This window comes from Podarcis tiliguerta (assembly GCF_965153285.1).
Source record: "Podarcis tiliguerta genome assembly, chromosome: 9".
NCBI classification, from domain to species: domain Eukaryota; kingdom Metazoa; phylum Chordata; class Lepidosauria; order Squamata; family Lacertidae; genus Podarcis; species Podarcis tiliguerta.
In genome coordinates, this window is record NC_139542.1 from 56103279 (window position 1) to 56117121 (window position 13843).

Genomic DNA, 13843 nt, shown 5'->3' on the forward strand with positions numbered 1-13843 from the left:
ACAGTTCCCACAAGGAAGAGTTTCACTTGTGCCATCCAGCAGATATCATGTAAGTGGGTACCTTGTATTTGCCCTATATACCCAAGAGGAACCCTGCAGCATACAAGTCTTTGCTGCACGTGTGCCCTGCTAATAATAGTAATGTTAATAATTATCATTTCCACTTTAGTATGTAAATTTGGGAGAAACTCTTTGTGGGGTGGACAGGACCACAGTATGAGACATGAGACCCTTTCATTTCCAAAACACATATATACAGTATCTGTAGATAAGGCAGAACAAGCTGGTCTGAGCTATCGGCTGTTGGTGCACAGGTCAAGAGAATAGGTGTTTTCTCTGTTCCTTCAGTGAAAGCCCTGGGCAGCTTACTTATTAGGCTAATAAAGTTTTAGAAGTGCACCTAAATACAAAAAGCAGGGATGCAAGAATCACTTATTTGCATACAATGTATATCTTTCCAGTTCTCTTGTTGGGAAGTTGTGATTGCCTTTGTTTCCCTTTTGAGGGTCCAGTCTGGGTTCACCTCTGGGTAATGTGTGAAACTGCCTAAGTTTCATACGTGACTAAGGATCTGAACCTGGGTTATCCTCACATAATGCTGAGGACCATTTCGCACAGAATGCAGTAAGGATGCTTGAGGAATTTGATTCCTATGAAATCCTATGTGACCTGATCCACATTTGAACGTTCAGATTGCAACATTTATATTTTTCTGGGGGAGGGATGGTCTCCAAATTTTGTGTTAAAGTTCTTAGAGAGAATATATTTAGAAAAGCATATAGTACTGAGGTAAAGCATCTACTCAAACACATGTTTGTGGTGGCAATGCATATTTAAATAGAAATGTAAATAAGAATAGCCATTCAGATTTTTTTAAAAATATATATATTTAAAAAATCACAGTTTCATTCAGAAATAAAACAAAATGGACTTATGAATGAACACAATGTGAAATTGACATGAACTGGAAACAGAACAAATCATTCATCCCTACAATGGGAAGCCCAAGGGGCACAGCTAACTCAGAGGCTTTGCCAATCATGACTCCTTGACAAATATGCCATTATGGCATACGGATCTGCAAACCTCTGTTGGTTGAATTTGCACGTTGGTTTGAGACGGACACATGCAATGTCTGCCACATCTGTTTATATTATCAAGTGAAGCAGGCCTCTGGCATGACTTGTTTATTTGTACCACATGATATAGATGCTTCTACACCTGTTGGCAGTTTTGCACCTTTTCAAAAGGACTCCCTGAGAAGCATTTCTCACCTTGGGCTTTTCTGATGACCATATCTGAGGATGATAATATTGTCCCTGCCTTTTTTGACTCAAAGGGAGAAGCAGGGGCTGGGTGGACTTCCAAAAGTTTGCTTTTCAGCAAAGGGCCTTATTTTTGTTTCTCTTGGCCTCATCCTGTTGTAACCGATGATAAGATACCGTCTGAAATAAGGGGCAATGTTCTTCTAATAATGGAAGGCTGAGGATGGCTTCTACTGACCTTTTCCCTCTTCTGGAGCTTTCAGTGTTTTAGTATGTGCGGCTTGCTCTGGAAAGAATTTATAATCGGGAGGCTGTCAAAGGCGGCCATTGTTCTCACTGCTCTGAACATGTGGGTCAGATACAAGTGCTTTCATATCCCCCAGAGCCAGGGGCTGGCAACAAACAAAGAGCAAGACTGAATTCTTCAGAGGCATCAGGAAAAGCGTTTTGCATATTTTTTGGCTGCTGATTGCTCCGGGAAGAAAGACATCCCCTCTTTCATAACTGGAATTTCTCTCCGAGGTAGAAAGACGCTGTCTCCTGCAGCTCGCTGCTTCGTTGTTTGACTGAGCCAAAAGCAGCAACAGCAGATTCTCTCTGCAGGTGTCCCGGGCCAGTAGGATATCTAGGTGGAAATGATCAGCTCGGTGGAGTTAGACGTGCCTTGCCTTCTAACTTAAACCCAGGATGCCTTTGCTCCTATGATATGGAGAATGGCTTGTATGATATGGATATGGATGCAGAACCAGCCATGTTTCAGGTCAATTCCTTTCTTTTTACTTTTTGGTACACATGTAAACTTATACCTGATGGAAGTGAGCTCTAGCCATAATCAATGGGTTAGTCTTTTAAAGTGCCACACGTCGACACCACTTCTTTAGAACATGTTAACCTGCTTTCTTCCAGTTCTCTGTACAAATCTGGTTTTCATTCTGCACATTGCCATGGTGGATTGTGTTTTGCCTTTAACAGTAGTCTCTCTGTAGTTACTTGGAAAATGGTTTTGGTTAGAGAGTGGCGGAAAGAGAAGTTTTGGGTGGAAGACTGACTTGTCTCTTTTTGTAAGCGTAAAAAGGCGATACAAGAATGGCGTTGCTGGCTGTGGTGATGTGTACATTTTACCACGCTGACTCCTCTGGTATTGGAGACAGACGATTGGGCTGTTGTTTTTTTTTTAAGATGGACAAAACTGTTTTGAGAGAGAGGCATTGCTTCCGTAGTGCATGTACACTTTTCGTTTGCCCCATGGGTGGTTTTGGTTAAACTGTTTTCTTTCTACTGTTTCAAAAACCTGCAAAACCTATTGGATCAGAGACAGCCATGATACAAAAGAAATGCGTGTGAGTAGCAGGGCGAACAATGCCTCCAGGATACCACTTTCAACTCCCTTAGAAAAATATCTCTCTATCCCCAGCCGTAGGTTCTAGGCATGCTAGATTCTCAGAAAGTTATTGCTGTTTGCATTTCTTTAAAAAACAACAACACTTTCTATGTGTGTGTGTATGCTTCGTCCACATTAGGAGACTGAGGATGTGGAGAGCCCCAAGCGGAGCATCCGTGACAGCGGCTATGTAGACTGTTGGGACTCTGAACGCAGCGATTCCCTTTCTCCTCCCCGCCACGGAAGAGATGATTCTTTTGACAGCCTGGATTCCTTCGGCTCCCGCTCCCAGCAGACGCCGTCTCCAGATGTGGTGCTGAGAGGAAGCAGCGATGGTAAGCTGTGCTCTCCAGGGCTCCTTTTGAATGCGACACGCGGCTCTTCTGGTGTGAAATAGCTGGTGTGTTGCCACTGGAGAAGCTGGCTTGAGTTTTGAAGCGTGATGTGCCTTTTAATCCCTTGAAGTCAGAAGGGAACTCACTTTGAATGCCAATTTATGGTCTAGAGCTTTGGGGGGGTCACACTATGGCGGAAGCTTTTTACAAGCTGTGGCGGGGTGGGGGATGTCATAGCAGGCTTAATTTATGTGGTGGCACTTCTTGGGCCTGAAATGTAAGGAGATAATAATAATAATTAATAATCTGACCAGGTCTCCCCATCTACTCTGGGCGGCACCCAACAGAATATTTTAAAAAACGATAGAACATCAAACATTAAAAACTTCCCTAAAAAAGGGCTGCCTTCAGATGTCTTCTAAAAGTCAGATAGTTGTTTATTTCCTTGATATCTGATGGGAGGGCATTCCACAGGGTGGTTGTCACTACTGAGAAGGCCCTGTGCCTGGTTCCCTATAACTTCGCTTCTCACAGGAGGGAGCTACCAGAAGGCCCTCAGAGCTGGTCCTCGTCTAGTCCAACCTCCTGCAATGCAGGAATATGCAGCTGTCCCATATGGGTATCAAACTTGCAACCTTGGGACTATCAGTAGCCTGCTCCAACCAACTGAGCTATCCAAGGAATCATCTTGTTCTTATGGTGGCCAACCAGATGCCTAGGGGAAGCCCAAAAGGAGAACCTGAGGGCAGCCGTTTTCTCCCCACGTTTGATTCTCAGGAACTGGTATTCAGAAGCATGCTGTCTCTAAACAGGGAATCTGAGCATAGCCGTTGTGGTGTAGGGGGAAAACTTAACATTTAGTTAGCAGATGATATAGCTAGTCAGGCATTTGTTTGCTAGTTGGTTTATTTAGATATGTACAGACCGCCTTTTAGGGTTAAACCACTTAAGGAGGCCTTCCACATGCATGCAGATTAGTCGGCTGCGACAATAAAATGCCATAACAATAAAATACTAAGAACTAGCAGTATCACCAATCACAACAACCTGCAGCACAGTGTAAAAAATTAGATTAAAAAAATAATTACAGTATTGCAGTTTTGTATCAAGGAGCAGCACAATAAGAAAAATAGCATGTTCTTTTCTTTTCTTTTTTAAAGAAGAAAGCAGTTTTAAGTAAATGGGTCTTTAAAGACTGCTTAAAGGCCTATAAGGATGGGGACAAGAAGGTTTCAGTTGAAACAGTCCCATGGAGTGCCCACATGTTGTAAACTTGTGCAATTTGTACGGAAATGGAAGTATACAAGTGGGATATGGGATGCAGAGCTCAAGGTGTGAACTGGTTGATATGGATGAAGGTGATTCTTCAGGTCAACTGGTCCCGAGCTGTTTAGGGCAGGGACCTTCAAGATGCCATTGGACTACACCTCTTGTCCCTCGTGGTTGGACATTCTGTCTGATCCTGATGGAGTTCAGCAACATCTGGAGAGCTACAGTTAGTAGACTCGGTTCTCTGTCCCTGCCCATGTTGATGTGCAACACTACCAAGGGACGCGGGTGGCACAGTGGTTTAAACCACTGAGCCTCTTGGGCTCGCCAATCGGAAGGTCGGTGGTTTGAACCCTCGTGACGGGCTGAGCTCCCGTTGCTCTGTCACAGCTCCTGCCAACCTAGCAGTTCGAAAGCACACCAGTGCAAGTAGATAAATAGGTATCACTGTGGCGGGAAGGTAACTGGCGTTTCTGTGCGCTCTGGCTTCCGTCATGGTGTCCTGTGCACCAGAAACAGTTTAGTCATGCTGGCCACATGACCCAGAAAGCTGTCTGCAGACAAATGCCAGCTCCCTCAGCCTGAAATGTGAGATGAGCCCCGCACCCATAGGTCACCTTTGACTGGACTTACCTGTCTAGGGGTCCTTTACCTTTTGCAACACTACCATCTTTGAAAAGAAAGTAAAAATGTTTAAAGGTCTTGAGTTCATTTTGTACAGTTGTTCAGAAATTTGTTTCCTTTCTCCCATATTACTTGAACTTTGGGTCATCCCATGAAGTTGAGCATCCTGTGGCCAAATCCATGGGATGATCCTGAGTTCAAGTATTGTAGGTTCATTACTGGCTTTGATGGCTTTTTGAAAAGGATTAGCAAATCCTTGGGTTGGGGGTGTGTATCCACAGCTATTAGCCAAGGAATCTCCGTCTTCAGAGATGGTATTACTCTTGAGTGTCATACACTGGAGATAAGCAACGATGGATGACCACTGCTCCTTCCAGAGACATCTGGCTGACTGCTGCTTAAAATGCTGAATGAGACAGGCTTTGATCAAACCCAGCAAGGCAGTTCTCGTGTTGTCATCTAGCTATATCTGTAGTGCAGCTGCTTGTTGAATATTTCTGCTTAAGACAGCTAAAATATTATGCCTGCAGAGAGCTAGAGGAGTTTTTCTTGGAGCTGTGTGAACACAGCAGTTATTGTATTTCTGACCTTCAAATTCAAGATTATAATAGGAAAAAACGTATTATAGGACGTCCCCGTGTGTTCTCAATTAACGCTGCTAACTGAAGATTTCCCTGTGCAAGGGGCAATACTCAATTGTGTTTTTTTAAAAACGTTCAATACAATAGAGATGTGGGTCATTTTAAAAAAAAAGTCTGCCCTCATTTGTGCAGTCCCATGTGCAGTGTGCAAGTGTGACCTTGTGAAACTTCAAAATGGATCTTAAAGCACCACAGCTTTTACTGACAATTTAAAAACTTGATTCTCACTCCTAAGCAGCGACTGGAATTTATGCTTCATTTGCCCATTGAATTTAAGGAGCACTTTTGTATGTGTCATGTTCTGCGGCAATTGACACTCTGAAGCCCGCAAACCATACATTCGTTTGTGGGGGAAGAAGATAGACACCTTTGCACCAAATAATTGCAGTGATCCTCCTACTGGCCAGTGGCGTAGCGTGGGTTGTCAGCACCCGGGGCAAGGCAAGTAATTTGCGCCCCCTAACCCGTGGATTTTAGTAGGGGCAGAGAGCTGCGAGTGCGAGCGCGCCCCCCCCCCCCATGTTGCGCCCGGTGCGGCCGGCCCCTCCTGCACCCCCCACGCTACGCCACTGCTACTGGCACACATGAATTAAGAATTTAAACTTGACTCCTTTCTTTCTTTTTCTTAATTTCTTTCTTTCTTTTCCACGTAGGCAGAGGAAGCGATTCAGAATCTGACTTGCCGCATCGGAAGCTGCCAGATGTGAAAAAAGACGATATGTCTGCAAGGCGGACATCTTATGGTGAACCCAAATCAGTTGTGCCTTTTAACCAATACCTCCCCAATAAGAGTAACCAGACTGCCTATATTCCGGCTCCTCTCAGGAAGAAGAAAGCCGAACGTGAGGAGTTCAGGAAGAGCTGGAGTACTGCTACTTCTCCCCTAGGAGGAGAGAGACCTTTCAGGTAAGGACTTGGCCACTTCTCAGGTTAGCAAGCCAGAGCCACCTAAACCTAACAAGTCCATCTCCCATTCACAGGTGACCAAGAGATGGTTTCTGGCCTTGTTGTCTCTTGCTTGATTAATTGCAAGATGGCGATCGTATGGAGTGCAGTTTGACTTAGAACATGGCATAAACAGCTCTGCTAGACTTAGTTTATTGAAACATCACTACAGAATTACTTAATGTGTTTTATTGTGGACATAAGGTTGTTTGACCTACTTTGCTTTTAACAAGATGCTGGGTTTCATATTAGTACCATGTCCGTTACTTGAAGCCAGAACTTTGGTTCAGATGCTCTAAAACCTTCTCACGGATTGCCGTCGCGGGTGCTACAGTTTTGTTCTCATCTCTCTCTTTCCTCAATTCCCTCCCAAATCCATCATTTCCAGGAAGCCCTTGGCTTAAGGCCTAAGTCCTCATCCCTGGCTAACACAAAAGCCTCATTACAGTCAAACCTCGGCTCCCGAACACCGAAAACCAGGAAGTCAATACTCCGGTTTTCAAATCTTTTTTGGAAGCCAAACATCCGACGCATCTTCCGCTTGAGTGCAGGAAGATCTTTCAACCAATCAGAAGCCGTGCCTCGGTTGTCCAATATTTCAGAAGCTGAACGGGCTTCCGGAACGCGTTACGTTCGGCAGCCGAGGTATGACTGTATGTATAACTGCAGTTGCTCGTATTCTGCTCTTATTGCAACTCTCTTTTCCCTTGCTGGACTACCAACTAAGTCTCAATCACAAGGTCCTTGACACAACAACCTTCCTTTGTGTGCGTGGGCACTGATGGAGCCTTGAAGGATAGTGAAGGAAGTAGCATTATTTATTTACTTTTTAATAGAACTATCCCACTTTATGGGACATGGGTGGCGCTGTGGGTTAAAGCCTCAGTGCCTAGGACTTGCCGATCGAAAGGTATCGGCGGTTCGAATCCCCGCGGCGGGGTGCGCTCCTGTCGCTTGGTCCCAGCGCCTGCCAACCTAGCAGTTCGAAAGCACCTTCGGGTGCAAGTAGATAAATAGGGACTGCTTACTAGCGGGAAGGTAAACGGCGTTCCGTGTGCTGCGCTGGCTCGCCAGATGCAGCTTCGTCACGCTGGCCACGTGACCCGGAAGTGTCTGCGGACAGCGCTGGCTCCCGGCCTCTAGAGTGAGATGAGCGCACAACCCTAGAGTCTGGCAAGACTGGCCCGAACGGACAGGGGTACCTTTAACTTTACTTATCCCACTTTATAGCCCAGAGAGGCTCTCAAAGTAGCTTACAAGAGATTCTCCCACTGCCACTGGGCACTGTCTACTAGGCATCTAGCTCACTGAAGGCCTCTGAGACAAGGTTATAGGGCTAAACAGCCGGAACTCACCCACCCAGTGACAAGTCTTTCTGACCATTGACAGGCAGCTGTTCTGACTGATTTGGCACAGTCACGCAGACACATGCTGCCTCCTGGCAGTGATTTACATGAGCCACAACAGTCCCCGGGGTCAAATGTCATTTGCCCCATGTGTCTGCATCCATGGAGACAGTGGTGCATGAAGGCTCTGAGAATATCTGAAGCAGACGGAAGGTGTTTCCCCCACCTAAACATTGTGTTTTTGAAAATGAATATCCCACCTTCCTCAAGTTTTCCTTTATTTTAAATATGGATATAGTGGGTTCGATCCAGACTAAGTTCATTGGACTTGGTTCCCATTGAACTTAAGCCATGATTTACCTCCTCCATTGATTTTGATGGGACGTTAATGCAATGAGTTTATTCTAGATCCAGCCTGGTATGTTTCCGAGCACAATTCAAAGTTTTGGTGCTGATCTTTAAAGCCCTAAAGGGCCTTGGCCCAGTATACCTGAAGGAGCGTCTCCACCTCTATCGTTCTGCCTGGACACTGAGGTCCAGCTCCGAAGGCCTTCTGGCGGTTCCCTCACTGCCAGAAGTGAGGTTACGGGGAAGCAGGCAGAGGGCCTTTTCGGTAGTGGCGCCTGCCCTGTGGAACGCCCTCCCATCAGATGTCAAGGAAATAAGCAACTATCTGACTTTTAGAAGGCATCTGAAGGCAGCCCTGTTTAGGGAAGTTTTTAATGTTTAATGCTGTATTGTGTATTTAATATTCAGTTAGGAGCTGTCCAGAGTGTCTGGGGGAAACGCAGCCAGATGGGCTGGGTATAAATAATAAATTATTGTTCTTAAATTATTCCAATATGTGTGCATATATGCAAAAATGCGAGTGTACTACCTTTCGATTCACATCCACATGTCAAAGTGGTAGAATTCCCCCCTCCCCTTAGTAGTGGCTCACATTTAAAAAGCCACCTCTCCTTTTAATTCAGTGCTGAATTAACTTAACATGATCTGCGCGGTCACAAGCAGCAACAGGTAATAAGGCAGGACCGTGCTGTGAAATAATCTGCCCTGTATGACTTGTTAGCAAAAGCCACCCTGAAACTATAGAAGAGGAACAAACTGAAGTACTGGCACAATCTGAAGAAGAGTGTTTGGGCTGTTGCGTTTCTACTGCAAACCCCTCTGGGAAGCCTGTTCAAACAGAAGTGAACCAAGGAGAGCCTTTACGTCAGTCTCCTACACATTCTGCCAAGAAAGCAGCGGGGCCCAGAAATCCCGAAAAAGATCCCAAGGAACTGGGCAAGCTCCGAAGGATTGAGCAGGCCGGGATTAAGATCAGGCCGGCTGTGCAATGCTATGGTAGCAGGTTAGCTCTCCCGCACTGCGGGACTTGGCGTGCGCATGGATTTGGTATTTGCCAATGCTGTGTGGTGTTTCTTGGGTTTTGCTGCAACGTCATGTTCCATAACACGAGAAAAATAACCTCATAAAATGCGCCTGTTGCTTCCTCGCCGGAATTCACTGCAAGATTTTAGAAAACAATAGCTGGGAATTGCAGGCAGTATTATCTGCTATTAAACACATTCATTGCAACTGAGCGATTACGGTGCAGGAATTTTTGGCTGGAAAAGAGTTGTGTGCTCTAATTACTGTGCCCTCTTAACAGGCTCTAAATGTGCAATTTTCTCGGAGCGGTTGAGCTTCGCTTTCGTGAGCGCAAAGCAAAAATGAGGTTAGCAGTTGCATTAAAGGATGTCTAATTTAAAACAGGAATCGTAAAAATATTCAGCTTGTTACATTTTTCTGGTAGAGCATGGAGACTGTTCAACAATTTGCTGTAAGCAAACACGTGACAATAATGTTATCAGCAGCCATCCCTTCTCTTTCAGTTGTTCAGGCATGTCTGATATGAGGGTAGCTTGTTTGTTTCGGCTTTTCTACCTGTGGATATTGAGCAGGGTGAATCAGTTAGTTGGGCTACTCTGTCAGAATACAGACATGTTGGTGCATCCATGTGCAGCTTGACACATGGAGGAGTCTGGCTTGGGGTTTCTGGCATTCCTGTTCCTGTTTGTTTATTTTGCATTTCAAAAAATCAGACTTGTGTATCTGTTTCAAACTCTTACTGATGGAATAAGAACAGCAAAAGGGTGTGAGAGAATGCCCATCAAAGGTGCAGTATTTTTTTATATATAATTTTTTATTTGATTTTCGAAGAAAAAAAGGAGAGAGAGAAATAAAAATAAAATAAACATACCTCAAAAAACAGTACAAAATCCAAATATCGAGATTACTCTGAATCTCCTGACTTCCCCTCATCCCTTCCATGGGTCCTTTTGATTCTATTTTGAACTGCATTTCAATATTTCTCCATTTTTTCCATCTTCCTAAGTTAACTATACATTCTGTTACATTACAAGTGTATTTAAAATCCTGCTAATGTTTTGACCTGTTTACAATGATTTTGTACATACATTCTGGGCACCACAGTTCAAGAAGGACACTGAGAAACTGGAACGTGTCCAGAGGAGGGCAACCAAAATGGTCAAAGGCCTGGAAACGATGCCTTATGAGGAACGGCTAAGGGAGCTGGGCATGTTTAGCCTGGAGAAGAGGAGGTTAAGGGGTGATATGATAGCCATGTTCAAATATATAAAAGGATGTCACATAGAGGAGGGAGAAAGGTTGTTTTCTGCTGCTCCAGAGAAGCGGACACGGAGCAATGGATCCAAACTACAAGAAAGAAGATTCCACCTAAACATTAGGAAGAGCTTTCTGACAGTAAGAGCTGTTCGACAGTGGAATTTGCTGCCAAGGAGTGTGGTGGAGTCTCCTTCTTTGGAGGTCTTTAAGCAGAGGCTTGACAACCATATGTCAGGAGTGCTCTGATGGTGTTTCCTGCTTGGCAGGGGGTTGGACTCGATGACCCTTGTGGTCTCTTTCAACTCTATAATTCTATGATTCTATAAACATTTCCCATCCTTTTTAAAATTTCTTGTCTCCTTGATTCCTGAGCTCCCCAGTTAGTTTTGCCATTTCGGCATAGTCCATCAACTTGATTTGCCATTCTTCTCTGGCCGGGGCTGTCTCTTCCTTCCATCTCTGGGCTAGTAACATCCGGGTGGCCATTGTAGCATACATAAACAATTTCCTCTGGTCTTTTGGGATCTCAGTACCTATAATTCCTAATAGAAAACGTTCTGGTTATTTTAAACATTACCCCCCCCCATTCCATTATATATCATTTCCCAGAATTTTTTAGTTGCATTGCAATTCCACCACATATGATAAAAGGTACCTTCTTTTTCTTTACATTTCCAGTATATATTGGTACTTGTTCTACACATTTTTGATTATTTTACCAGGGTTAGAAGAAGAAGAAGAAGAGTTTGGATTTGATATCCCGCCTTTCACTCCCTTTAAGGCGTCTCAAAGCGGCTAACATTCTCCTTTCCCTTCCTCCCCCACAACAAACACTCTGTGAGGTGAGTGGGGCTGAGAGACTTCAGAGAAGTGTGACTGGCCCAAGGTCACCCAGCAGCTGCATGTGGAGGAGCAGAGACACGAACCCAGTTCCCCAGATTACATGACAAGCGCTCTTAACCACTACACCACACTGGCTCTACACCACACCGGTAAATACTACCGGCATATTATTTTCATATAGTTTTCTTTCAATAAAGTACATGTTGTAAATTTCAGATCTATTTTCCATAGCCTCTCCCAATCTGTCATTTGTGTCTTATGTCCCACATCTTTTGCCCATTGTCTCATCACAGATTTGACCTGTTCATCTTTTGTATCCCATTGCAGGAGCAAATTGTACATTTTTTGACAACAATTTAAAATTATCTTCTAAGAACTCTCTTTGAAATCTTGATAACTCATAACTAAAACTTTCTTTTTATCGTTTTTTTAAAATCATTTAATTGATGATATTCTAGCCAATCTGTTACCAGTTCTCTCAAAGGTGCAGTATTAATATTGTGATGAATTGCAGGTCCAAGGGTTATGCATAAAATTGCATACAGTCAAACCTTGGGACTGCAGATGAGGGAGAGAGAGAGAGAGAGAGAGAGAGAGAACACACCCTCAGAACAACCATGCCAAGTAGTTTTGCCCAGCAAGCAAGGCTGGGCAAGAGCTTAAAACCTCTTTTCACGTCAAGTAACCCCAAGGAGACCCAATGCGAAAAGAGCTCAGAACTTGACTAGAGTTGCTTCACCTAGATTGCCTTCAACTGCATATGGTTGAAATTGCACAAGTCAAATGCTGGTAAGACAAGGGATTGCTGCAACGTATTCTTGGTATGAGACCCAGTAGTACTGGTTTGCTACAGCTGCAGCTGCAATAAAACTAATGGAAATGGCTTAATTGCAAGTAGGGCTGCTTGGTGCACATACACACACACAAACGAGAGATTGTTCTAAACTCAGAGTTGCTTTGTTTGTCAGGAAAGTCCTGGTCAACATGAACAAAACAATGGACGCATGAGTATCTTACTCATGTGAACGGTGTAGCAGAGCAGCAGATTAGTGTAGCCTGAAGCTTTTAATTTTTTTGTGGAAAATGGAGACAGCCACTTCCAAATTGTGCTGCTCATGCACAAAAACATGTTTTCATGAGCAAGCTTGATTGCATTCAATTGCTCAAGTCAGATGCAGGCACGTCGTTGGAAGCAGCCAGGGCTGGCCCAAGGCATTTTGCCACCTGAAGCAAAGGGCAAGATGGTGCCCTTGCGTTCCAAGTAGAGGAACTGACCGGACTGGCAGTGGGGCAGTTCCCCCCTCCACAACTGTGCCTGGTTTTGCAGGCTGGTTTCGAGAGCTGCCATTGCATCTCTATCAGTATCCGAAACTGTAAAAACCAAAGTTCAAGTTCCATTTGCCGAAAGTGTGCGGAGATTGGTGGGAGCTTCAGGCACACCTGGAAGTCGCAGTGGGGAAGATGTGCAAGGCCCCATTTTGCAAGGGAATGCCTGAAGCCACTTTCCTCGTGCTTTTCCAACGATATCTCACGTATTCGGTTGTATGGCAGGCAATAGCAGAACCCCTGTTAGTCCCACATGGGGACTAACGTGTGCAATAACCAAGACAACAGCATCTGTGAGGCTTAAAGGAGAACCTTGGACATGACTCAAAATAGCAATGAAACACAATGCTGTCCGTCTCTCCCATTCTGGAGAGTTTGCAGGCTTACACTGGGTTTAATAGGTCTAGCACATGTGCTTGGAGGAGGTTAACAGCCTTTTGATCATTATGCACAGCTCCAGCCTTGCAACTTCCGGTTCCCCCTTCAAAGCTGCAGATACAGGTGGCATAGCTGTCAACTGTCCCTTATTTGGCGGGAAAGTCCCTTATCTGAGCGCTGTGTCCCGCTGCTGTCCCTTATTGATGATGTCCCTTAAATTTCCTGGGTTTCAAAGGAAGCAGCTCCTCTCCCTCCCTCCCTGCTGGCCAGGGAGGAGGGAGGCTCCAACTGTGTTGCTTGGCTGCGTTGCTCACCCAATAAGGAGTCTAGGAACGACTGAGGGTGGAGCTTGCATGCCTTTTGCCGATCAAATCGGCCACGTTGCCTGGGGACTCACCGTTGCTCAGCGTTTCCCAGCGGAGAGGTGACGGTGGTTTTCCTTGCTGCATCCCCTTTGCTGGGTTGCTGCGCTGTGGGAACCACCGCTTGAGGCTTTGTTTGACTGCTGGCTGGGTTTTCTGCCTTTGGCTCGGAGGGGCTCAGAAGTTGAACATACCTGTGCTCTGAAAATTCCTTATTTTGGCTGCCGATCCCTTATTTTCGAGGCTGCTGGTCCTTTATTTTCAAATCTGTAAGTTAACAGCTATGACACGTAGACAACTCAGTCCTTTAGCCAAGGGAGCAAAGGTTGGGGGAAGCGCTCTGGTGTCATCTTATCTGCAGGACTCCTCATGCTCTCTTCTCAAGAACCTCTTGAGCTGCCTTAGGTACAGCAACAAGTTCAGGGTCTGCAGCAGTAAGTGATTGTTTCCTCCCACATTGTCGTCCCGAAATACTGTATTTTCTTAGGTGCCAGGTGCAG

At 45.0% G+C, this 13843-nt stretch overlaps 1 protein-coding gene across 50 annotated transcripts in view; it reads left to right on the forward strand.

The window, feature by feature from the left end:
* The window catches only part of LIMCH1 (LIM and calponin homology domains 1), a 211351-nt gene that overhangs the window by 139362 nt on the left and 58146 nt on the right, over positions 1-13843 (forward strand). For 49 of the 50 annotated variants that reach the window (XM_083457894.1, XM_083457905.1, XM_083457941.1 and 46 more), the window contains 3 exons: positions 2786-2981; positions 6169-6421; positions 8876-9157. In XM_083457894.1, the coding sequence (XP_083314020.1) occupies positions 2786-2981; positions 6169-6421; positions 8876-9157 (731 nt within the window). Of the gene's footprint in view, positions 1-1737; positions 2026-2785; positions 2982-6168; positions 6422-8875; positions 9158-13843 lie in introns of those variants that run through there. The other variant, XM_083457912.1, reaches the window with a different exon arrangement.